Source organism: Asterias amurensis, chromosome 17 (assembly GCF_032118995.1).
Source record: "Asterias amurensis chromosome 17, ASM3211899v1".
NCBI lineage: Eukaryota > Metazoa > Echinodermata > Asteroidea > Forcipulatida > Asteriidae > Asterias > Asterias amurensis.
In genome coordinates, this window is record NC_092664.1 from 3,311,532 (window position 1) to 3,339,449 (window position 27,918).

The 27,918-nt window shown below is 37.3% G+C and overlaps 2 protein-coding genes and 1 pseudogene across 2 annotated transcripts in view; all 3 read left to right on the forward strand.

Moving 5' to 3' along the window:
* Positions 1 to 27,918, forward strand: part of LOC139949512 (uncharacterized) — a 287,926-nt gene that overhangs the window by 241,398 nt on the left and 18,610 nt on the right. The gene's annotated exons all lie outside the window — the stretch shown is intronic.
* Positions 26 to 7,392, forward strand: LOC139949505 (uncharacterized). The gene is made up of 2 exons (XM_071947870.1): positions 26 to 164; positions 2,262 to 7,392. Exon 2 carries the CDS (start codon positions 2,266 to 2,268, stop codon positions 4,069 to 4,071), a length of 1,806 nt encoding a protein of 601 aa, XP_071803971.1. The 5' UTR covers positions 26 to 164; positions 2,262 to 2,265; the 3' UTR covers positions 4,072 to 7,392.
* LOC139949469 (uncharacterized) lies at positions 16,863 to 18,691 on the forward strand (annotated as a pseudogene).

Below are 27,918 nucleotides of genomic sequence, written 5' to 3' on the forward strand. Positions count from 1 at the left end.
TAGAATTTGGTATTTCTACATTTTGCAATGTTCACAGTCACTTATACCAGTACCAGGTAGGGAGTGTCACTGTGTAATAGTCCAACGGATCATTGCTTGAATATCCTACTCATCTAACAGATTGGATGCTGTGTTTCTAGCCATCTTCTTCTGTCATAATTCAAGTAAGTTGATTATAAGATTAGTCAGAATCAGGGATCGAGTTAAAGTGATGTTCTTTGCTCTAGACTAGCAGAGTGAACTGTTTGAAAAGTCAAGACCAAACTAAAGGGCTTTTCAAAGCCAACACTACCTCAAAAGAGGATTAGTACATTACCCAACAGTTTACTCTTATTTTCAGCTTATTATTATCAGAGTTATTATTATAAATGTATGCAAGTTGCACTTGTTCTATTGCTTTAGCTCATTCAACCAGAACCATTGTCTTAATTTAAGAGTTTTACTCTTTCGTACACATTTTGCGAGTCAGTGGCACAATTTGATCAAGTTTCATGTCCATACATCATTTCAAAGAGAACTTTATTGCTTTCATGATGAGTTTTATTATTTTATAATAGTCTGCCTGTCACTATGTCACTGGCAAGATTTTGATACAAGTTTCAAGTTGATACATCATTTGAAAGAGAACTTATAGACACTCAATGCTTTCATGATGAGTTTTATTATTTTATATGAATCTGCCTGTCAGTGTCAGGGGCAAGATTTGATACAAGTTTCATGTTGATACATCAGTTGAAAGAGAACTTATGGACACTCAATGCTTTCATGATGAGTTTTATTATTTTATATGAATCTGCCTGTCAGTGTCAGGGGCAAGATTTTATACAAGAAGATTTTATGTAAAAGCTGTTTTAGCTCATTCAACAGGCACCAGTGTCATACTTCTAAGACTCATTCTTTCTTATCAATCTGCCTGTAAGTGGCCAAAGTTCCAAATTGATACATCATCATAAAAAGGAATGTCCATCGCTCGTGGAAACGACTGAAGAACTTTCAAGGTTTCTCATTCAACTCATTACTTAGGAGAAAGTGAAACAAGCATTAGGTTCAGTCTTTTAGTTTGACTGTGCAATGTGCATGTCTGTTGTAATGTTGAACTAAAAATATAAACTTTAAAACTTCAACTTTCATTTCACTTCAAACTTTGATTTCCTCCTAGAGTCACAAAATGAGTACTTTAGGCTGGCTGACTCGTACAAAGAAACAACCAACGGCTAGGTAAAGCATACAAAGAAATAACCGAACCGTGTACTAAATATCCAACTGGTACATGGTAGGCCTACATTATTATACACACATAGCTACATGCGCCATTGTTGTATGTTTATGTGGGTGTATTGTATCCTGAATATTGAACTTGAAATCAACTTTCAGTTTGCAAGTTACACTATGCTTTTAAAAACAGTAGTTAATTCAGCTAGTGTAATTGATTTTTCTAGTAGATTTTTCTACACAGAGTTTAATACTCAGAGTTTAAATTTAATTAAAGCTAGTGTAGAAACCAACACTGTCTTCAATATATCCATACATTAAATAACGATGATTCGTGTTAGTGTGTGTAACGGATTCAGAAAGACTAAGGGGTTGTTGTCCAAAATTACAATCAATTATCACTCAACACTGGTTCAGGCAAAGTACGTATGGCAGAATGGTGATGGAATTGTGCCTTTGATAGAATGTGGCACACAGAGCGTGTCATGCAAGATTTTACTGTAAAAAAAAACAAACACATATTTGTCTTTCAAAACAGGAAATATATAACAACAATCAATGGCAGCTAGTTTGAACATTCAAAAATTGCTTTTTATTCTAATTCATGACAAAATCTCTGCGTCATTTTCTATGCTTGGATCATCAAAGACACCATTCCCCCTGAATCCCTATCAGCCCCACTAGCATGACACCCCAATCTTATACAAGTCCAAACCAATAGGAACAGAGTGACATAGGATAGAATGATCTTGGAGGATTGAGGTCACCTGTAGGCAAAAAGGCCTTTACACAGTAAGGCATGTACGGGTAAACAAATATGCTTGAATTGCCTCTTTGTAAAACTAAACAAAGTGTACATACCTTTGTTAAACTTATGAGAAGTAATTAAACAAAGTAACAGAAAAATTATTTCTGACAAGCATGTCTCATTTTGTAGTCAGTTATTGTATTAAGTGTTGACTAACAACTTAAGGCAAGTAAGATCATGTCTTCCACTGATAGTATTATACATTGAACTGAATTAGTTTTTTTTCTCTTTTAATTCATAGTTTCATGTTTCAGCAATTACTTCCAATCATAATGGCATCCAATAGAACAACTGAGGCAGTGCTAGCAGAGATAAGTCAGGATCACCTTGAATGTCCAATTTGCAGTGGACGCTTCAAGCAACCCAAACTACTGGAGTGTTCTCATTCATTTTGTTATAAATGCCTTCAACAACTCAGACAGAATAGTCCAAGTACTATAAGGCTTTCATGTCCAGTGTGTAGACAGGAAACTCTGTTAAAACAAAATGGCATTGACGGTCTGAAAGCAGACTTTAAAACCCTTTCCTTGATAGAAGCTTTTGAAAAACAGGAAACTCAACTAAAACAACTTCCTGGAAAAGAACTTGTAACCAAATGTAGCAAGCATACTGACAAAGATCTTATTATGTTTTGTAACAATTGCAAAAAGTTGGTATGCACAACTTGCATTTCAAAAGACCATCAAACCCATTCTCTGATTGAAATTAATGAAGCTTCAGACAAATGCAAACAAAGCGCCACAAAACTTGCAGCAAAATTAAGACAGAGTATCAAAACCTACAACATTGCTATTCAAGAAATAGATATGTCTCGTAAGACATTAGACTCTATGTTTGCTGCCACCAAAGAGAAAATCTCCAAGAAGGCTGATGAGGAGATTGCAAAGGTGGCTGCCAGGATCAGAGAGGAGAAGCAGAAACTGATGCAAGAGGCAGAACAGATTTATAAAGACAGAGTCAAGACAATGGAAACTGCACGCGCTAAAAACAGCAAAGAGATAAACAAAGCAGAGCACAAGCAGGATGAGGTAAATCAACTCATGGTTCAACAGAACAAGATTGTTCATCACATAGAACAACTCTTACAAGACCTCAAAGAATACAGAGAGAAGGAACTAACAAAAGTACCAGATGGGTTGACTTATATGGACTTTAAAGAAGGACAGAAATCACTAGGGAGACTGGTACTGAAAGATGAACAACAAGTAGATTCAGCTACTTCTGCTCAGGCTAGAAAGCCAACATTTCCATTCATGAAACACTTCAAAAAAGATAAATGGACATTAAAAACAGGAATGAGTAAATACAAGAACATGAAACAAAAGATGGTGAAGATTAATGCATGGGATGTTGCTGCATACTCTAATAGAGATATTGTGGCACTTCTGAATACCAGCTTGATTACAATACCAGCAGAGAGCAATCCTCAATCCTCTGTCATTCCACAAGAGCTTACAATCCAAGGTCTTACCAGACCAATCAGTGTGGCTGTGAATAAGAATGATGAGCTCATTGTTCTAGATAAAGAAACAGTCAAGATCTTCAACAGGAATTACCAGCTCCTCCATCGGTTCGATCCAGGCAATAAACCATCATGTATTGCAGTGGATGACAACAATCTGATAGCAGTGGGTTATGATGACAAGGCAGAGATCTCTCTACACAAACCAGATGGATCCCTTATCAGAAGACTGCCTGCTCCAGGGATTGGTAAATACTTGACTACCTACAAACAGCGACTCATCTACACATACCGGAATCACAATAAGTTAGTATCAGTAACCTACAATGGTGGAATGGTATTCTCAGTAGATATCAATCAGTCTTGGTGGCCTCATGGTGTGTGTTGTGACAAGGAGGGTAGCATCTATGTTGCTGTACAGAAAGGACCATTCTCATCAGATGATGATATCCATCATTACAGTCCTGATGGCAAGTACATTGGATGTATCATCCAGGATTGTGCTGCTCTCAGAGGTCTCACATTCACACCTGCTGGTGATCTGGTTGTGGCTACAGACAATTCAGTTCAAATCTATCAGCATGAGTAAAGACATCAACAAACATTATGCTTGACCAGAATAACGTTCAAGCTGAAATAATCATTTAACAACATAAAAATGTGGATGTTTTTCAAAAACATCTTCAATTTTATATTCTCATAAATTTCAGAAAGAGTGATAACATTTTTGACATACAATTATAATTGTTTTTAAGGGGAAACAAAACATTTCATTGAACCATTTCAACCAACCTGAGCAGATTGCAGAAGCAAATTCAGTCAACTCACAAAAAAATGAACATTTTGGTAGGAATACAATCTTTACTTAGTATGTAATTGATTATTGATCTCTAGAATATCAATCCTTTTAATGTTGTTATGTCATTTCAGTGACTTACCTCCTCCCCTTCTACCATCAGGCAACATTCACATCAGAATTGAAATAATTCACTGAAAATAACAAACTCTTGCTCTGATTGGTCTATTGTTTGCATGATCTATATCCTCTGCTTACCAGTTTTCACGCTATCATGCCCTTTTCTTTGAATTGGGAAATATAATAATGATGCCATATATCAACCGATGCCCTAATTATCTTCATTTGTTAATACGGCGTATGCAAACATGTATTAAAACTTGATGGAGATTGAAATGTTCACACCACACACCGATCTTGGATGACTTCAACTGGCCCCATTTGTTTTGAGTTTTTCCTGTTTTCACGGCAAACGAGAAAGTATGGTTTCCCGGTGAAGCCATATATGGAAGAACATCTGCATTGACTACAAGTGTTCTTTGAGACTCTGTGTATGACTGTTTAGCCAGCAGTTGCCTTCATTTTATTCAAAATATTTTTTATTAAATTTTTTAAATTACCATGGAAACTTGCAAAAAATAAAAAAAATAAAAAAATATATAAAAAGTGTGAATAATTACTGGCTTCAAAATCTGATTTATATTGGTTTTTTTTTCTATTTTTTTTCTTAATATTTATAATAAAGCGTATAAATAAACAGTGATAATTGAATCAACAAGCTGATGTTTAAATTTTAATATAAATAATAGTATTGATACGAGGGTTACAAAATAAAAATCTCCAAAAATATTAGAAAATGATATAAGGCACATATGGCTTCTTTAAGCCTCGGTATTTTTTTTCAAGAATGCTCAGCAAAACATTCAGTCACATGATTTTGATCATCATGAATTGTGAATTGAAATAGCGTTTGATGAAACTTTTTCGGTGGGCAAATATTTTTATATGGCCTCAACATTATGACATATTTTTGTACCTTGTAGAAATGCCTAAAATACCAAACTTTTTGCATTTACAAGTGCAAATGACCAGTGGAGCCTAACGTGTTTCTAAGTTTTGGTCAAAGAAGAGGAGACTCTTTGCTTGGCAAATAAAACCACACAATTTTTATCTAGGGACTGTTTACATCGCGCACAGAGAGATAACAGATTTGCCACGATTTTAGGGACACCTCGAAAATAGGACCTCCTACGATACACAGAGTTGTACATTACACATTCATTGTAAATAACCATGTTGAACTGCAGAAAGGTGCAGATCTGTGTACAAAATGAGGTATCACTCTGTAACCATGAGTCAGTTGCAAACAATGTAATTGAGTGACCTAAATTACGTAGTTATAATTATTAAACAAAAGCAATGTATGTATTAACAAAATATACATAGTTGGTTTTATTTGGTCTCAAATTATGTAAAATACATATTGAGAGAACATGTATTTGTTTTCTATTTTTATTTCACTCCATCACCATGAACCAGCAATTTTACTTCTGGTTTATGGTAATGGAGTGACATTTATACAATTACGTAATTGTTTAATAAAAGAGAGAGTTTGCAAGCAATGTGTACAGATACAGATATGATAAACAATATTCTTCCCAGTTAGATTTGTAAAAGATTTTGTTCGCAATCATAGATTCATGTATCAGGTCTTGGCCAAAGTATGGTTCAAAAACTATTTTGTGTTTGCTCTGTTTACATTGGAGAATTTAAGTGAGTAGTCTTTTTTATTTAACTGATCATTTTCAGACCCACATATAAAACTCTTGTAAAGAAAGTTTCCAGCAAGCGAGTCAAGAATAAAGATGCCTCTTTGTTATGCTGCATATCAACAATAATTTGCTTATGAATACAAGCAATACCAGGGAAAATGTTTTAATCCAGGACAAAATTACAACTAAATCAGCAAAACAGTATCCATTCTGGACATACATACATGTGTATGAGCTCCAGTATCTGTTGTCAACATGCATGAAAAACACAGAAGCAACATTTACGCATCACATGAACACGCAAAGTGTTGACATATCAGTATCTGAAGCATTGCTAAACAACTCAAATGTAATTTGTTTAAAGGGAAGGTGCACGTTTGGCAAATGTCAAAGACCAGTCTTCACACTTGGTGTATCCCATCATAACCACAAAATAACAAGCCTGTGAGAATTTGGGCTCAATTGGTCATCGAAGTTGCGAGAAAACGATCAAAGAAAAAACACCCTTGTTGGACGACTTTGTGTGTTTTCAGATAAGAATAAAAGACTTTTGTCATTTTAGAGAGAAATTACCTTTTTCTCAAAACCTATATTACTTCAGATGGAGTCGTTTCCCACACTGTTTTATACTATCAACAGCTCTCCAATGCTCGTTACCAAGTCAGTTTTTAAGTTAATGTTTGTCTTTAGTAATTACCAAACGTGTACCTTCCCTTTAAAAAAGAAAAAAAAGTCAGATTTGTAAAGCAGAACCATATAAATTTTGTTTTAAATGTTGTAGAGTTTAGTTTCTTTTAAATACCACTGGACATGTTTGGTTATTACTAAAATGCACACTTTCTTAACAAGCACCGGGGAGATGTTGATAGCGAAAACATTGTAAGACGATTCCCTCAGAAGAAACATATTTTTGAAAAGAAAGTTATGACTCACTAAAATTTTTGAATCTGAGAAAGAGTTCAGGAATGAAGCCTTTTTCAGGCATCTGAAAGCATGCATTTGTGCAACATGTGTGTTTTTTCATTGCAACTTCAATGACCAATTGAGTCCATATTTCTGAGATTTATTATTTCATGCACACGGTGGAATACACAAGTGGGAATCATGGTCTTTGATTTTAGCAAACGTTTCCAGTTCCTTTAAGTCTTACATGTACAAATGTACATGTAGTCTTTGTGATTATTTTATTGCAGTTTTTATTACTGTGGATTTTTAAGGTTCTATTTTACTTTAATTTTAGTATGTAAAGTAAGGTTTTCTTAAGTCTTTTTTTTTTCTCGTCGTTTCTATTCAGTACAATAAATGGTTTATGGTAATGGAGTGACATTATACTTTTGCAAGTAATTACTGTTTTTTTTTTAGTTATTAACAATTGTTAAGATTAAATTAAATAGTTCATATTGAGTTTAACTTATGAAGTGTAATTTAGTTAACTCTTTCAGTGCTCGCTTTTGGACGTTTTTGGACATCCAGTGCCCCCCTCCTCCCCCAAAAAAATAAATAAATAAAATATTAGTTCACCTCAATTTGCTCGCTTACATAAACGTATCTCAAAATGCAGAAACAAATCCAGCATTTCAAAGAGTAGAGCAATTTACCACCATTCACTGTACTACATGTATGTACAGTACCTGATAACAGACCTAGATGTACTTCAAACTGTTTTTGTATTTAAAGTCCAAGTTCATTATCAGCAGCCATACTCCAATAAACTGATAATCTGGCCATTGATCATTATAAATGGTTGTTTGTCTGATCTTTGACTATAACAGCAAGTAGCTCTAGTGCACAGTTTACATTGCCCTGTACTGACATGTACTTGTTATCTATACTATTAAAAACATAACCCGCGCCATCTTGGATTGAAAATTAGAAGGTCCAGTGGCATGGCATCCTTGTGGAATCCAACACGGTTGTGTCGTTACAGACGTCGGGTTGCAAGTCTACAAAACCCTGAACCGAACTCCCTCTTACCAGTTGTCTGATTGGCTGGAGTCATGAGCGATATCTCCTAACATGTGTGGTTGTCTGGTTTTGATATGGGCCACCTGTTGGTCGAAGGGGGAAGCCGTAGGCTGCACACAGAGTCACCTCTGTGGTTGTCTAGTTTTGATATGGGCCACCTGTTGGTCTAAGGGGGGAGCTGTAGGCTGCACACAGAGCCACCTCTTTAGGTTTGAAGTGGGTGGCAACCTCAGACTCCCATTAACATTCCAGAGTGAGTCATTGATGTTTCGCAGAGGGGTAAATGGCATTGTGTATATACCATTTTGTACAGGGGGGGTTTAGTTTCGCGTGTTATTAAAATAAAAAATGTTAAGGCTTTATGAAAAACAAAAATACATGCATCTGTTACAGGATGTGTTTATTATAAGTAAGTCACTCATGTAGGCCTACCCAACTTTCCAGCATTTTTTAAACGCATCAAAAAGAAACACACGCAAAAGTTGCAAAAAAATTTTCAATAAGAAAGTAAATACATTACTGATTCTTTTCATATAGGTTTTGCCAGTTCTTCAAAAGAGTACACGAAATTACCATTTAAGAATATAATAGTATGCTTTCAAAATTCAGATTTTGTGAAACATCAACGGCTGTTTTGAAGCAGTAAACGAACATTCCATTGGTCAAAGTTCTGAAGCAACAAAATTGTTAGAACTTAAAGCAGTTTGGTCAGGACTCAGGATGTGCATTTGCCAAATCTGTTTTACGGTATTAAGCAAACGGCCGTCAGGTTGAGCCCTCTTTTGCGGCTGAATCGGGTACTACCGGTATACATTTTTTTACGAATTTCTCCATACAAAATTAACCAAACTGGACATACAAACCCTCAAAATAACAAGGCAAATGTTTTCTAAAAGTGAAATAAGTGAGAGGACGTAGGAGTAGTTATTAAAGACCAATACAATTACCTTTTCTGTTATTTTAGTTTGTATAGGGTTCCAGAGATATGATAACATATAAAATTGGATGTTTTATCAGGGGACTTCGTCACGCAGGGCGCGCGCCACTAAACCTTCCTAGGATTAAAAAACACAAAGCAACTGTATTTTTCTCTTAAGATGGTTGAGGCATTTCCTTAACCATCCTACGAATAAAAACATTCAACGTGTATTTTTTTATTCCTTTGATGGTTAAGGAAATGCCTCAACCATCCTAGAAGGAAAGATACAATTGCCATGTGTTTTTTAATCATAGGATGTTTTAGGAAATGCCTCAACCATCATAGGAAGAAAAACAGATGTTAACATGTATTTTATACTCCTAGGATAACTAAGGAATTGCCTCAACCAACCTAGAAGGAAAAAACACCTTCTATGTATTTGTTTTTTCTCCTTATAACAATTATCCCATAGGGTCAGCGTCTCTAACAGCCTCTCCTAACCAAACTCCTACTGCCTGGCTTCATGTGCCGATCCCTGTTGCGAACCGAAGGCAGAGGTGTGAAGGCGAGTATCTGGCGCCATATCCAGAAGCTCCGGGCAGATGGGGCTCGACAGCCTTGGAAGGCAGCCTATCTATGAGAAGGACAACTCTGATTCTAAACCCGGGCAGATGGGCTCGTTAGCCATGGTAGGCAGCTCACATAGGAGAAGGAAAACTCTGATCTCAAACCAAACTTGCTCAGGCTATGAGCTGTTATTCAGCTCAACCAACTCAGGCAGCCTCAGCGGGGTAGAGGGATCCCTGGTATTTTCAGCTAGAGGCGGAAGAGCTGTTCCTCGAACAGCCAACGGCATCCTCAAACTCCACTAGACTTGGCGCATCAATTGAGTCAACTTAGCCATGAAAGAATAATGGAAGCAACTAACAGCACCAGGGTTAGAGCCCCTGCTACAACCACTTCCTTAAGTACATCCAATCCGAATGATCGGACTAATGACGCAGCTGTCTAAACCTATCTAGGAGGGCAGATGTTGATAACAGACTGGAAAGAGGAAGTACCAGAAAAGGTCTCATGAGATGTAAACATTACATCCAAGTCAGGACCTTTAACGCCAGAACTCTTAGACACCAACATAATACTGGAGAAATGATCGAAGCAGCAAATAAATATGGCATTAGCATTGTCTGCATTCAAGAACATCGATTTTCTCACAGTGATACATTAGAATACAACCAACTGTCGGAAGACTACACTATAATAACATCCTCTGCCACGAAAAACACTATCGGAGCTGCAGTAGGTGGAGTTGGATTTTTGATTAACTCTAGCTCCATGAAATGTTTAGCATCAATAAAGAGTCACAGCCCAAGGATCATATCTGCATCGTTTATTGGAAACCCAGCAACAACAATTATCAGCTGCTACAGTCCAACAAACTGTTCTGATGAAGGAGAGGTCATCAACTTCTACAATATCCTATCAGACACTCTTAGAGATATTCCTGGGCATAATGTGGTACTAATAGGTGGAGATTTCAATGCTCAGCTAGGTGGAGAAGATGTTCTACACTCCTTCCACCCATCAACAAACCGGAACGGCACATACCTACTGGACTTCGTAAACACTTTCAACCTTGTTGCGTCTAACACTCAATTCAAGAAACCAAGCAGGAAATTATGGACGTTCCAATACCCAAACTCAACTAAAGCTCAACTTGACTACATACTGGTAAGGCGGAAATGGCTGAACTCTGTCCAGAATGTTGAAGCTTACAGCACTTTTGGTACAGTTGGCTCTGATCATAGAGTAGTTACAGCTAAAGTTAAACTCAGTCTACGTGCTCCAAAAGCCAAGACAAGCATAGCACGCTCCTTGAACTTCAAAGCACTCAGTCAGGACAAGCAATTACAAGATTTGTACACAATCCGAGTATCCAACTACTTCGACCCACTGGTTCAAGAGGCTGATACCATGTCAAACCAAGAGCGGTATGACCTTCTCCAAACATCCTGTGCGAAGGCAGCAAAAGACGTCCTGCCAAAGAAACCAAAGAGAAATTTTAAGAACATTTCTCAATCGCCGAAAGTTCAGGCTGCAAGAAAAGAACTTAATACTGCAATCAAGGAGGGTAACAACATTCAGCAAGCTAAGCAGACTCTGAAAGAATTGTACATGTCAGAAGAAAAGGCTTTGCTTGTGATGCATGTTGAGCAAATCCATCAAGCCTCCTTCTCTAGCAGACACAGCGTGGCTTGGAAAATCATAAATGACATTTGTGGTAGAAAGGAATCCAAACCTGCACATCTTAAAGGAACACCACAAGAAAGAAAGGAAGCATGGGTGCAGAACTTCTCAAACTTACTTGGGAAACCACCTTCCATCCCTGACAGTGACTTTACCATCACTCGAATCTATGATGGAAATCTACCCATAATCACCACTGAGTTTACTGAAGAGGAAGTGAACCAGCACTTGCACAAACCAAAACTGGCAGCGCTGTGGGATTGGACAACATCCCCCTTGAGCTATGGAAGTCTAACATTTATAAACCCCACCTTCTACACTACTGTAATCAACTGCTACTGCAATGAAAACCGAAGCAGTGGTCAAAGGAGGGTATTATACCCATACCAAAGAAAGGAGACCTGTCGCAGCCGTCCAACTACCGGGGTATCACTCTTACTAGTATCGGAGCCAAAATTTTCAACCGGATGCTGTTGAACAGAATCAGACCTCATGTGGACCCTCTACTGCGATGGAATCAAAATGGCTTTAGACAAAAGAGGTCAACTATCTCTCAAATTCTGGCACTCAGACAAATCATCGAGGGCATGAAGTCAAAGAACCTGCCATTGGCTCTTGTGTTCGTAGACTATTCATAAAGGCCTTCGACTCCATCCACAGAGAACGAATGTTTAACATCTTACAAGCATATGGCATTCCAACAAGTATAATTGAAGCCATTAAGCTAATATATGACGACTCCTCTGCATCAGTAATCATCACACCAGATGGTGAAACGGAATCCTTCCAGACCCATGCTGGCGTACTCCAGGGCGACACTTTAGCACCTTTCCTCTTCGTGGTTGTGCTGGATTATATAATGAGGCACGCTTTACGAGGTATTCAGCAGGAAACAGGAATTGTGCTTTGCTGATGATGTAGCACTCTTGTCAACATCAATTGACACTGCAGAATCATTACTTCACAGTATTGAGGAGGCTTCCAATTGTGTCGGGCTTCATCTAAACACAGGAAAAACGAAGACTCTCCTCGTGAATATTCCTCCAACATCCAGTATACAGACTCTTGATGGTACGAAACTTAAAACTGTTTCAGATTTCAAAGACCTCGGTTGGTCACTACCTGACTCATTCCAAGATTTCAAATGCAGGAAAGCGCATGCATGGTCAGCATGTAACCAATTAGATAAGATCTGGAAGTCTGATCTTGACAGAGCTATCAAAGTCAAGTTCTTCAGGGCCTGTGTTGAAAGCATCTTGCTATATGGAGCCGAAACATGGACAACAACACAAAAAATGAATGATCGCATCAACGGTTGCTACACTCAACTGCTGCGTAGAGTTCTCAACATCCACTGGCGGGACCATACTAAGTTGCCATGTATATGTGTTTTTGTTTCCAGGACAGTGAAGGATATGCCTCACCTACATGTATGCTATAAAAAGGACTTTGAAGTTTTTCAAATCCTAGTTTACCTAAGCAAGTTATATTGAATTGTTATCTTTAAACAGTGTAAGTTTTAAAGTAAATCTTTAGGCTTCAGGGCTGAAGTCTTTCTGACAGATTCAAATACTTTACTGCGCAATTACACTCAGAAAACAAATGGTTAAAAGATGTTATGTAAAAAAAGTTGTGTAAGAAAATACCTAAATTAAGTAAAACACGGCCAAAAATATGTACTGATTTGTAGTGTAAAAAAATCTTTACATGTTTTGAGAGTAAGTATTGCAGTTAACCAAAGTTATGTAAGATTTACCGAAGTAAAGAGAAACTTTACATGGCATTGGTAGGTCTTACTAGGAACTGTGAAAAGAATCCGATGTTTACATGCAAGTTATGTTTTTTGTTTTTCCCCTCGTGTGCGCACGCGCGTCTGCGTGACAAGTTGCTAACGTCTCAGTCCATGCAGTCATGTCGTTCGTGCTCGTCGAGCAAAAGTAACAAGAATGGAGATTTTTTTCTCCTAGGTGGACGTATTAAAAGGTGAGTTTCTCAAAAGTTGTTTAAACGATCTACAGTCATATCTACTGATGTGTGTCGTATTATTATTTGTTATAGTGTTTACAACCATTCTTACCTACATGTTTGCCATGAACTTGAAGATGTCTACAGCGCTATAGTGCTGATATAGCAAGACAACATGTTGCAACACGTTACAACACATGCACACTTTATAGCGCTGCAGACATCTTCAAGTTTATGACAAAAATGTAGGCCGAAATGGTTGTAAAAACTAACAAATAATACGACACACATCAGTCTGTGTATATGACTGCAGATCGCAATTGTTTTTGAGAAACTCACCTTTCATTACGTCCATCAAGGAGCAAAATCCCCATGCTTGTAACTTTTGCTCAACGAGCACGAACAGGCAGTAAGGCCTTACTCAAACGTTCAGACGGGAAAAGGGTACAACGGTAAAAATATGTAATTGTGTACGACTACACACAATCCAAGTAAACATTTTACCTTAACAAACAGTAAAATAATAATAATTACACAGCTATAAGGTAAATTAAAGTTTTAACCAATACAAAGGGTAACGCGGAATAGTTTTACATGTCATAAAAGTGTAAGGTTTACACAATAAATGTGTAATATTTTACATATCTAGCGTTTACTTAAAATTTAGGTAAATATGTTTACTCCTAAACGAAGTAAGTTTGTAAGTATTTGTTGTGTAAGTTTTACCCTGCAACGAACTGGTAAAAGTTTACCTAACTGTTAGCAGGTTCACCCCCTGCCTCTAAAACATGTTTTTTTTACACAACTTGTGTAAATATTTTTCTGAGTGTACCTCTTTTTTCAAATCCTACGTGACTTCAGAGGGAGTCTTTAATTCTCACAATGTGTTAGACCATCAACAGCTCTCCATTGCTCATTATCAAGTAACTTGTTATGCTAGTATGTATTTTAACAGCTTTGTTACAAGCGTAGCTTCTGTAGTGTGGGGACATCTGTAAAAGAGTGTAGGGACACCGGTAAAGAGTATGGACAGCTGGTTGTTGGACACAAAAACAAAATGTAAAAAAAACGTTTTTAAACGTTCAAGTTGTCCCAGTTCACACATCAAGTGAATTGATTGTAGTTGTATTTTGTCGTCCACTTTGAGGCATTCTAGACTTGCTGTCAAAGCCCAGTCCCCTCTTCACCACACGTTCATAACTGGACAATGGACATTTATGATACCATATGCAACCCCCTCCCCTCTCTTTATCCCCCTTTACATAGCCTTTCCATATGGCCCTACCTTTTGATAGTTGCATCTCCAACTTGTTGTTACATCCAGCAGCTGTTTTCTTATTTGTTATGCTAGTATGTATTTTAACAGCTTTGTTTTTTAATTTGTCATTTACTCAGTAACAGCCTCTTGATCCTGTCCCACTTTGTCAGTCATAGATTGATTAAGATAAATCCCAAAAGGACCACTTACCCTTTCATGAAATGGAGCTACAAGAGATCGCAGTGCCATCCATCTTGTGAACAACCAACATGCAGACTCTATTATCATGAAGTGTGAAGCTGCTTGCTCCCCCATTTCCACTGGTTCATCCAAAGCAAGTTCAATTGCTGCAATGGAAAAACAAAGAAGACAACATTTGTTTTAAACTTTTCTAAAAGGTGAAGATTTACACATGAGCTACATGTATTAACGAACACAGTGTCGATCAGAACGCTTTCACACTTGCTTTGCTAAGAACAACTCGCATCAACCTGGCCCGCTAATCAATAGTTACAGGTCATTCATTCTACAATTTATGAAGGGCTAAAAGTTTACAAACAGTAAGGCCTACTGTAAAATGTTTTTATTTAAATCATCTTTAGAAAAAAATGCCAAAAACATGGAGTCTAAAGAAACAGGGTGAGACTGATGTGGGGCTTAAGGTCTAGCCAAGGGTGAGAGTTAACTTTGGTCTAGGGGGTAGGGTGAGGGCCTAAAGGGCTGGGTCTGGGGCTCTAAGGGCTGCATGGACAAAAACTGATTTTTCCAAAGTTGTTATCATTTCAAAAAAGTGGGGGATACAAATTAGGGTATTCAGTTTGGCACGTCAATTTAGGCCTAGAGTGTTTGTTTGGTTGTCCGATGTTTAGAAAATCTTCCCAGTAAGGGAACTCTGAAAGCTCCCACAATAGAATACATGTAAATGCCAAGCTGAACACAGCCAATCTCTTTCACAATACAAACACAGTCAGATAAGTTATTATTCAAAGTCAGTGTGTAATGCAGTATGAGTATCTGTACAGTAAATGACAATACATCACATAGCACAGTGTACAACACAAATGCTAAATATAGAAACTGAGAATTCCCACAAACGAGAAATACATAGGGCATAACACAAGTTGGTCCCGTCCCAACTCTAGAATCAACCCAACTATAGTTGGGACCAGTCTAACTGGGTTTGCCTGATTGTGTGAAAGAAACTGTGCACAATGCACATCGTCATAACACAAGTTGGACCACTCCCAACTATAGTTGGGATGATTCTTAAGTTGGGCCAGAACCTACACACAATGCGCAATGTAGAGCCAACGAGGTGACCCTACAATAACAAACCCAAGCCCCATACACCCACTCATTTCATAAGCATAGAACCAGCCAGTGTAAATACATGTAAGACCTTAGTGACGTGAACACAACAGTACAATATTGATATTTATCATAAGAATACCCTGCCTAGTTTGAATCTGAAAAGCTGACTCAAAGTTATCCATGCATACTACACTTCATTCACACAACACAAAGACTTAAATATAGAATTTGGTATTTCAACATTTTGCAATGTTCAGTCAGACTTATACCAGTACATAGGGAGTGTCACTGTGTAATAGTCCAATGGATCATTGCTTGAATATCCTACTCATCGTACAAAAAAACAACCAACAGCTAGGTACTACATACAAAGAAATGACCGAACCGTGTACTAAATATCAGACTTGTACATGGTAGGCCTACATTATTATATACACATAGCTACATGCGCCATTGATGTATGTCTCTGTGAGTGTATTGTATCCTGAAAATTGAGCTTGAAATCAAGTTGTTGTTCAAAATTACAATAAATTATCACGCAACACTGGTTCAGGCAAAGTACGGTGATGGTGATGGAATTGCGCTTTTGATGGAATGTGGCACACAGAGCAAGTCATGAGAGATTTCACTGTCAAAAAAACCAACACATATTTGTCTTTTAAAACAGGAAATGTATAACAACAATCAATGGCAGCTAGTTTGAACATTAAAAAAATTGCTTTTTCATAACTCATGACATACTCTCTGTGGCATTTTCTATCATTGCATCATCAAAGACACCATTTCCCCGAATTTCTATCACACCCCAATCTTAAGTCCAAACCAATAGGAACAGAGTGACATAGGATAGAATGATATTGGAGGATCAAGGTCACCTGTTGGCATAAAGGCCTGTACACAGTAAGGCGTGTACGGGTAAACAATATGCTTGAATTGCCTCTTTGTAAAACTAAACAAAGTGTACATACCTTTGTTAAACTTATGAGAAGTAATTAAACAAAGTAACAGAAAAATTGTTTCTGACAAGCATGTCTCATTTTGTAGTCAGTTATTGTATTAAGTGTTGACTAACAACTTAAGGCAAGAAAGATCATGTCTTCCACTGATAGTATTATACATTGAACTGAATTAGTTTTTTTTTCTCTTTTAATTCATATTTTCACATTTCAGCAATTACTTCCAATCATAATGGCATCCAATAGAACAACTGAGTCAGTGCTAGCAGAGATAAGTCAGGATCATCTTGAATGTCCAATTTGCAGAGAACGCTTCAAGCAACCCAAACTACTGGGGTGTTCTCATTCATTTTGTTATAAATGCCTTCAACAACTCAGAGAGAATAGTCCAAGTACTACAAGGCTTTCATGTCCAGTGTGTAGACAAGAAACTCTGTTAAAACAAAATGGCATTGACGATCTGAAAGCAGACTTTAAAACCCTTTCCTTGATAGAAGCTTTTGAAAAACAGGAAACTCAACTAAAACAACTTCCTGAAAAAGAACTTGTAACCAAATGTAGCAAGCATACTGACAAAGATCTTGTTATGTTTTGTAACAATTGCAAAAAGTTGGTATGAACAACTTGCATTTCAAAAAACCATCGAACCCATTCTCTGATTGAAATTAATGAAGCTTCAGACAAATGCAAACAAAGCGCCACAGAACTTGCAGCAGAATTAATACATAAAATAAATACCTACAACATTGCTATTCAAGAAATAGACATGTCTCGTAAGACATTAGACTCTATGTTTGCTGCTACCAAAGAGAAAATCTCCAAGAAGGCTGATAAGGAGATTGCCAAGGTGGTTGCCAGGATCAGAGAGGAGAAGCAGAAACTGATGCAAGAGGCAGAAAAGATTTATAAAGACAGAGTCAAGACAATGCTAACTGCAAGAGCTACCAACAAAATAGATATGAACAAAGCAGAACACAAGCAGCATGAGGTAAATCAACTCATCATGGATCGAATGATCAAGATTGAACGTCACATAAAACAACTCTTACAAGACCTCAAAGAATACAGAGAGAAGAAACCAACAAAAGTACCTGATGGGTTGACTTACATGGAATTTAAAGAAGGCCAGAAATCACTAGGGAGACTGGTGCTGAAAGATGAACAACAGGTAGAATCAGCAACTTCTGCGCGGGCTAGAAAGCCAACATTTCAACCCATAAAACACTTCAAACAAGATAAATGGACATTAAAAACAGAAATAAATGAATACAAGAACATGAATCAACAGATGGTTGAGATTCGTGCAGAGGATGTTGCTGCATACTCTAATAGTGATATTGTTGCTCTAGATCTATACACACATAGCTTGATTACAATACCAGCAGAGAGCAATCCTCAATCTACTGTCAATCCACAAGAACTTCCAATCCAAGGTCTTACCACACCAAGCAGAGTGGCTGTGAATAAGAATGATGAGCTCATTGTTTTAGATAGTGGAGCAGTCAAGATCTTCAACAGGAATTATCAGCTCCTCTATCAGTTCAACCCAAGCAGTGAACCATCATGTATTGCAGTGGATGACAACAATCTGATAGCAGTGGGTTACTGTAACCAGACAAAGATCTCTCTACACAAACCAGATGGATCCCTCATCAGAACACTGCCTGCTCCAGGGATTGATGAATACTTGACTACCCACAAACAGCGACTCATCTACACCAACTGGGATGGCAATAAGTTGGTATCAGTAACCTACAATGGTGGAATGGTATTCTCAGTAGATATCAATCAGTCTGGGAGGCCTCGTGGTGTGTGTTGTGACAAGGATGGTAGCATCTATGTTGCTGTAAGGAGAACAACATACCCATCATCAGGTGATATCCATCATTACAGTCCTGATGGCAAGTACATTGGATGTATCATCAAGGATTGTAATTATCCTTATGGTCTCACATTCACACCAGCTGGTGATCTGGTTGTGGCTACATTCAATTCAGTTCAAATCTATCAGCATGAGTAAAGACATCAACAAACATTACGCTTGACCAGAATAACATTCAAGCTGAGATAAAAATTTGGTTGAAACAAAAATCATCTTCTGACAAAATATTATTTCATTCACATCAGCTCTGAAAACATGTGACAAATAACATAAAAGAAATGTGTTTGTACTTCACTGCATGGGTTTGAAAATAAAAAAAAATACTACATCAAGTAAAGACATGAATTATTGTAATAAAATGCAATGCCATTCATGGCATGAAGAGTTCAATGCAGCAGAAAACTTACTCAGAAGACAAATATTTTGTAACCAAATTTAATGATACAAATTTGTGATATCCTGATTATTTGATCAACTAATACTTCATTATTGATAATAGTAATATCAACATGAGAATAATTTGTTCAAATAGTACTTTGATCAATACTAAATAATAACAAAATTCTTTTGGCTAGGGAAGTAAAAAATGTATTGACAAGAGAGCAAAAAGACACTGTTGATGCTTTTCAGAAAGAAACTGAATTGTATATTTCAACCAGTTTGGTTCGTGAATGGTTTTCACCAAAGTTCAACTGGTGGTTCATGTAGTGTGTCAAATCAAACATGTCGCTTCAGTCCAACTCAAACATGCGGCAATGCAGCAACACGGGGTCGACTGATCCTAGTGTGTCAAAAAAAATGTTCGGTAGTAACTGAGTGACTACATGTCCAGCCTAGAATCCACTAATGTATATATTTCAAAACCCCAAAATAATGTGTCATGAAGAAGTGATATTATAAGATGTTAAACATGAAATTTAATTAAATTGGTATGAAGGGTAAACCTTGGTGAAAGCAAACAAAGTTTAAAAAATATATATTTTTAAAGGACTCGGGAAAGTACTGAGTATACAGTGCTAACACACATCGGTGTATGGGTAAAAACCAAAATTAATATTCTTTATCCCCGATGCCAAAACATAGGATTAGAACTGCCTCTAGCTACCGGGCAACCTCGGTAGTCTAGTTGGTGAGCCACTGCTCTAGAATTGCAAGGGTCGTGGGTTCGAATCCCCCCCGAGTAACATGCCTGTGAAATTTTTTCAGACTCGGGGAAAGTACTGAGTACACAGTGCTAACACACATCGGTGTACAGGTAAAAACAAAAATCAATATTTGTATCTTAATTGATCTATTTGTATATTTGGATGCCAGTGTAAAGTGTAATCAAATTAAACTAAAACTGCATTACATATCCAGTCAAAAAACAAGATGGCTTGTTATAGTGATAGTAATTGATTCAAACAAACAAACAAACAAACAAACAAACAAACAAACAAACAAACAAACAAACAAACAAACAAACAAACAAACAAACTAATAAGAAGAACAAAATTGAAATGTTGAGTATAAGATGTCAGATTCTTCTAGAAGGACACTGTACATCAATTTACCACATATACATCCATGTAGTTATGTGTAGATCATGAACATGTGAATGTACATGTATACACACACATTTAGTATGTGTATACAACTGTTTAATGTACAACTACAACTGATGACTGTGAGATCTCACCTCTCTAGGTGACACAAGAGTAATTGATTATTGGTCTCTAGAATATCAATCCTTTTAATGTTGTTATGTCATTTCAGTGTCTTACCTCCTCCCCTTATACCATCAGCCAACATTCACATCAGAATTGAAATAATTCACTGAAAATAACAACCTCTTAGACCGGTTCGGGTTCAACTTTTGTGCGTGTGAACGCAAATAAAGTTAGACCGGATCGGGGTTTAAACCCCAAAACTTAAACCGTCCAGCGAGGCGGTCTAAGTCTAAACCGGTTCGGGTTTATCTTTTAACACTGCGTGTGGACAGAATGACATCCGGTTTTAACTCACAACGGACGACCCATTGTGTGGTTCAATGCACACGCCCGGGACCCGGAGTGCTTGTATACGGTTTCTGTTGCCTCTGATGCTGAAACGCACCGAGTATTTATATTACTTTCTTGCCGCTTACCGAGTTGGCGAAACCCTCTCGATCGGTGTATGCAGTTTAACACAGGCCCACGCCCATGATTTATTAAATTCTGAAACAAAATTATATTTTCCAAGCTTTTTTTGTTGAGTGTCCTATAATAAATTGAAACTGTTTTTCATGCGTATTTTACGAGCGCAGCGAAGAAGCATATTTTGTAATGCTTCTCACATGTACAGCGCTGCCATCCCATAGTGATCACTCTCTGATATCCCATAGTTATCCATCACCGATCCCGTGGATGTGCCTTTCTATTGCTGTCACCGTTACTAGCGTGCTGTACTTTCAATCTAGGAGAATGAACTGCAGTGGGCGCGAGGCTGTGTGTAGGGGAAATTCCTTACGCCAGCAATATCACCCCGTTGTTGTTGGGAAGTTGGGAAAATACTGCAAAGTACATGTATTTACGTAACTTGCACGTGTGTAGTTGTGTTCACCAGCTTTTGAGAGATCACAACTTCCAATCGATTGAAGTGCAAACTAAAAGTATTTAAATCGGAAACAGTGGTATAAAACAAAACACAAAAATGAAACGTGTTCTGTTTCATGGAATATGGACAATATTTTGGTGAGTTTTCTCGGCGGTTTGTATCAATATTTTGTTTGTTTAAAAAAAAAACATTCGAGCCGTGTTCATGTTTGTTTTAAGTGCCCGTGTACTCCCAACCGTAAAACTGTTGCCGCGTTCGATTGAGCCATTTGTATCCAATAATTATGCCCTGATGATCATCCATGGCATGGGGCAGTCAGTATCTCGGCATACTCAGTGCGTGAATCTGATGAATAAAACCGGATGTTAGAGCAACGAGGTCGCGTCTACTTTGACCTCTTAAAACCGAAGATAAACCGGATCGGGTTTAACTCTGTGCTGTCTGAACGCAAGGGGGTTTTATTTTTACGACCACCCCCGCTGCTCGTAAAAGTTAGACCGGTTCGGGTCTAAGTTAGTACGCTGTCTGAACATACCCTCTTACTCTGATTGGTCTATTGTTTGCATGACCTAATGATATATTTTCCCTACCACTACTTGTGAAAGGAATGTTCAAAGGATTAAATTTTTCTATAAAAAGTGCATTTACACAGAGTTGTACACTACACATTCATTGTAAATAACCATGTTGAACTGCAGAAAGGTACAAAATAAGGTATCACTCTGTAACCATGAGTCAGTTACAGACAATGTAACTTAGTGACCTAAATTACGTTTATAATTATTGAGCAAAAGCAATGTAGGTATCAACAAATAATATTTTTTTTTTCTACAAACATGTAAAACAGTTTATTTGTGATAAATTTATTATTTTTTTTATTTCACTCCATTACCATGCACTAGCAATTTTACTTCATGTATCAAGTTAAATTGCTTGTTTGTGTTAATAGAGTGACATACACACAAATATATTCGGGTGTAATAATAGAGAAATTTTGCAAGCATTATGTACAGATACTGAAGATATGATAACCATTTTCTTTCCAATTTATTTTGCAAATTGCAATCATAGATTTATGTGTCAGGCCTTGGCCAAAGTATGGATCCAAAAATTATTTGTGTCTTCTTTTTACATTTGATAATCTTATTGAGTAGTGTTTTTATCTAACTGATTATCGTCAGACCCCCATGTATGACGCATGTAAAAAAGGTTTCCAGCAAGCATGAAAAAAAAAAAGGCTATTCGTTATGCTGCACATAAACAACATTTTGCCTCAGATAAAATCATTACCAGAGAAAAAGTTTTTAATCCTGGGCAAAATTAAGATCATCAAAGCAGTATCTGTTCAGAATATAGGTGTATGAGCTTTTCGTATCTGATTGTCAACATGCAGGCAAAACAGTGAAGCAATGTTTACACAACACAAAGTGTTGACATATACAAATCCATACATATAGCCTTGCTAAACCATCCAAATGTAATCTTTAAAAAAAAATTAAAAAAATCAGATTTGTAAAGCAAAATTTGATGTTCTTAATTGTTGTCATACTGATGTATAGTTTCTTAAAGGCACTGGACAAGTTTAGCAATTACTCAAAGTATATATTAGCATACACAATTTCTTCATAACAAGCAATGGAGAGCTGTTGATAGCATAACATATTGTGATAAATGACTTCTTATGAAGAACATGTAACATAGTTTTTGAGAAGGTTATGTCTCTCTAAAAAATTTGAAGCCTTTTTCGTACATCTGAAAGCACGCATCTGTGCAACAAGGTTTTTTTTTTTTGGTTTTTTTTGCAACTTCAGTGACCAATTGAGTCCATATTTCCGAGGTTTAATATTTCATGCATATGTTGGGATCACCGAGTGGGAATCATGGTCTTTGATTTTACCTCAGTGTCCAGTTCCTTTAAGTCTACAGATGTAGCCCTTGTGATTATTTTTGCAGTTTTTATTACTTTGGATTTTTCGAAGTCTTTTTTAGTTTAATGTCATATGTAACGTTAAATTTATAAATGCATTGGTCTTCTTTTCTTATTTTATTATTTAGTAAATATCATGCTTTATGGTAGTGGAGTGACATATACTTTAGCGAGTAATTACCGTTTTTTCTTTATTAAATTGTTTTAAGATTACAATAAAACAAAAAAACATACTATGAAGTTTTTATCAAAATCATTGTCATATTGTTAGTGAATTTATAACTTCTAAAGTGTTGTTTATTTGACTCTTTCAGTGCTAGCCTTTTGAGGTTTTTTCAAATTTATGTGTGTCCCCCACCAATCCCCCCCCCCAAAAAAAAACACCCCCCCAAAAAAAACTAAACTTTCTCGCACATGTCAAAGTATTGCAAAATGCAGAAAAAAATCTGATTATGTAAGCATTTCAAAGAGTACAGCTATTTACCACCATTCACTGTACGTCATGTATGTACAGTACCTGATAACAGACCTAGATGTACTTCAAACTGTTTTTGTATTTAAAGTCCAAGTTCATTATCAGCAGCCATACTCCAATAAACTGATAATCTGGCCATTGATCATTATAAATGATTGTTTGTCTGATCTTTGACTATAACAGCAAGTAGCTCTAGTGCACAGTATACATTGCCCTTTACTGGCACGTACATGTTTTTCATTCTTAAAGGCACTGGACACCTTTCTAAACTCGCGACAAAAGACATAGTTAAATTTAGGTTTGCTTTGTTATGCTGTTCCAAAACCGCTGTTTACCTGTACTTGGCTAAATTAACAAACAAAATACTACCATTAAAATCAAAAGATCACGCTCCAAGCTGAAGCTGTATAAAACTTGACTTGTGGACAACATTATTTAAATGCTATCTGTTTGCTTCCATATTGCCCCCCCCCCCTCCCCCCCCCCCACCAAACACAGTACATACGGCTCTACATTTGGTCCCAAAAACCGATCCGATCCAACAATAGTTACGTTACTTGCTTTAATGACACAAGTCACAAGACTGGGACAAAAATCAACACCAGAAGCTGACAACACTTTGAACTTTGTCCTCCACATTCAGAGTTTTCAATTTCTATTAACAGGACTTTGGGAAGTGTTTTATTACACATTTTTCATGATGTTTACCAGTTACCAATTATTAACAACAGAAGATGAGTACACCTGAAAACAGTTTTTATTACGCCATGCAGTTGGGTACCTCATAATAACCTTTTCAGTTTGTTCTTGTTTGCAAAGTTTCTCAAATCAAACCAATTCTAGATATCATCCTTAAAGATATGTCAAAGACAAACAAACAAACAAACATTTCTTGGTTATGAATAAAAATGTATGTGACAAACAAGAAGATCTGTAAGTCTGTGATGAGAGATGTCAACATGAAATAAACATTGACAGTAAATGCTGACTATCGCTTACCTCTCATTGTGAGCTGTCTGTTTCTTGTACATCTTCAACTCTCCCTGTAGTGTCTTCAGAGCTTCACTGCCAGAGTCTTCAGCATCTACCCTGGGAGTCTGAGACTGAGTAGGATCTTATGGGTCTTGGGTTACCATGGGTATGGGCATCCAAGATGAGGAGCAAAGACTGAGATAAAAGAGGATCAGAGTAAAGAAGGGTTTAAATAAGGGATTCAAAAGATTGTCAAACTGGTATTCACGGTATGCACCACAGTTTCAGTGTGTATGTGTATTGCCAAGACTATGAGTAATACAAGACTAACATCCACAAGAAATGATTTGTACAAAACCAACAATCATGTCTATGCTTAGTCATGAAATTAAGCGCAACGCTAAAGGACTTCAAATCAAACAACTGCATTTTTTTTATTTTTTTTTGAAATATTTAAAACATTTTAAGTATTTGATGTATGTGGCTATAAAATAAACTCGAGCAAGCAGAAACAGCAGTGCATTATAAATGTGATTTTCAAACATGAATAATGAAAGTCTATATTCAATAGCTAACTCACGCAACAAGAGTAACATTTTACAAACAGCTTTCTTATTTTCAATCAAATACATTTGAAACAGTCTGCCAAGATGAGTAAACATTGAATAAAGTGTCTTAATAGGGTTTAATGCGTAACGCAGTAAACCGATTTAACACCAGGAAATATGCATAATTATAGTCAGGTTGCACAGTCGGGGCTATAAGCGATTGGGATTGTCAGGGCGCATTCAGACGTGGTTCCATTGTTCTTTTCAACCAACCAAAGCAATGCATTTGGGGAAAGGGTGCTTGTCTTTCTGGGAACCGTCATTGAATATTCTGCCACCGAGGAGTTAAGATAGATTGTATAGTTTCGCAAAATTCGGTACCTTCTTGGCAACTCGCTGGAAGTGGGAACGCATTGAAGAAATCCAAATGATACCTGATGAGGAGGGCGAAGATGGGCGGCTACAGAGAGTGGTGAAGCCAATGGCTTACTAGCCGGGCCAATCGGGTGAGTCGCTACATTTTCAGACCTAATGCTGGGGCAAGTACAGCCCCAACAGTAACGCTAGTAGGTAACACGAGTACCGTGAATACGCAAAGGTTTCAAACATCTAGTATGTATAAAGGGTCAATAATTGCGAACATCCCACAGATTAATAGTCAGGATATTTCACGGCCTTTACACGTAACTCGGGGTATAACGGGCCAACATTCTCAAAGCATGAGTACAGGTACACAAGGACAAGAAAGGGCGGACAATCATAATTTTTCTGGCAGCTTGTCGTTTAATATGAAAGTTAGTCAGAGCTTGTGTCAGTCAGGCCAATCAGGAATAAGTAAGCCTAGTAGTTTAGTGTACAACTTGGCAAACTCTAGTCAATATTCAGGGTATTCCATACATAACAGGGATGGGGCATGTAGTAGGTTAGGAGGGACATCATCTTCAATAGAACTGGGTGGTGCCCAACTTTCAAATGCAGGGTGCAAAATAAGTACAGTAGGGAGCAGTTGCATGGGGGTCCATTGATTGCACAGCGGGCTCTTGAAGCATACCGATGGCGGATAACATGCAGCATATGAATTAACCATCAACTCCCTTTAATCCATTGATATCGGTTCGTAGCGAATTGGGCGAGGGCCTACCGCTAACCTTAAAATTTTTAAGATTATTCATAGCGAGTTTGTGGATTTTGCTGTGATCTTATAAAGAAGAGTGACCCTATAGTAGTACAAATAGCCTACCGCTAACCTTAAAAGTTTTAAGATTATTCATAGCGAGTTTGTGGATTTCGCTGTGATCTTATAAAGCAGCGTGACCCTATATTAGTACAAATAGCGGTCAAGCCACAATATTTCTTGCTGGCTGTAAACGAGGGGGATTTTATAATATGGAAAGATAATAAACACAGGCGTCCAATTACTTCTATACATTACATGGACCTCTGCATTTTTTGACTTATGTAGCAGTGTATTTGCGAGCTCATCTCCATAGAACACATAGAATTATTGAAATAGTGTCAGATCGTACGCACAGAGAGCAGCAGCTCGTCCAATAAGGGGGGATGGCGCACTTTTAGAATGAGGCAGCAATTAACACCAGTTAGATCATGGGCATAATTGACGATGAATTATGGGCATTGCACGTCACAGCACCATGTGTTAAGCAAGCTCTAGAACAAAGTGTACATAAAGAATAGAAGGGCAATACCAAGTTTCATTATGACCTTTCGGAATGATTGATCATTATTAGGCACTAAATGGCCAGCTTCCATAAATCAAGGGGTAGCCTATTGCATATTATTAAAATTAAAGACCTTTGCATCTTCTTCCATTTGTACATACGTATCTGGTATTTCATATGTTTAATGAATAGGGTGGTATAGATGGCCTTAGCTTTCGATCCAAACCGGACCTAGTTCAGAGGCATAAAACAAGTACAAACAAATACATATCCATTCATAGAAAAAGAGAGGGGAAATGGATTAAATGAAGAAAGAAGCGGGAAAGAAAGAAGCGGGAAAATAACAGCCAATCAAAGTTTCTATTTCAGAAACAATTGGTGGCTATGAACCAATACGAGTAGAGTGGCGAGGACAAAGGAGGTTTCATATGAAAGGATGGATTACTGGACCATAAAAGTGGTAAATGCATTGTTCGTTAACAATGCAGGGAAACATGAAAGGGTAGAATTAGAGAACAAGTTGCATCATGATGCAACTAACAATGGTCAATTAATAGAGAAAAGCAAGATCAAAAGTACGATGGTATTAAAAATAGGTATGAGGGACCTGTGGAAATAAGAAGGGGGGTTACTTACATGAGATAGTTATAGTAACAAATATATAGGACAACTTTAAAAATTTAATTTATACTTGAGTTACAGAAATATAACAACATTATAGTTCTCAAGCAGAAGTGAAGTGGGGGTAACGGGAAGTTATTTAACACCAGTGTTTATGTTTGGTCCAAAGGGCTTGACTGTCTTGAGTTGGTGAATCCAGTGTGATTCTCTATGCTTGCAGTTATATTTCATATGTTCATAAATTGCACAAATGGGAGGATCCCACGGGTAGTTTCATTGTTTCTAAGATGAATGAGGATTGTAGACGCTTGGACCCTCGGCAAGATTCAAGATGTTCCATTACATTTCCAGTGCTGAGCAGTCTGGTTAGTTTTTACCGCCAGTCTGCAAAACATTTAATTATTCGGTTGGGTCCTGAGGCGAATTAGAATAAATCTGCTTTATACTTGTTAAGTATAAAGAGTTACACGGTTCAATGGTTTGGCGGGAACATTGAATAGGACTGGGTGCGGTACCCAGGGTAAGGCTTATCTGGCTATGCTATCAATATACGCATTAAAGCTTTGTTA

Coding starts and splice junctions, on each gene's coding strand:
- LOC139949505 (XM_071947870.1), top strand. CDS start 2,266: ATGTTTCAGCAATTACTTCCAATCATAATGGCATCCAATAGAACAACT.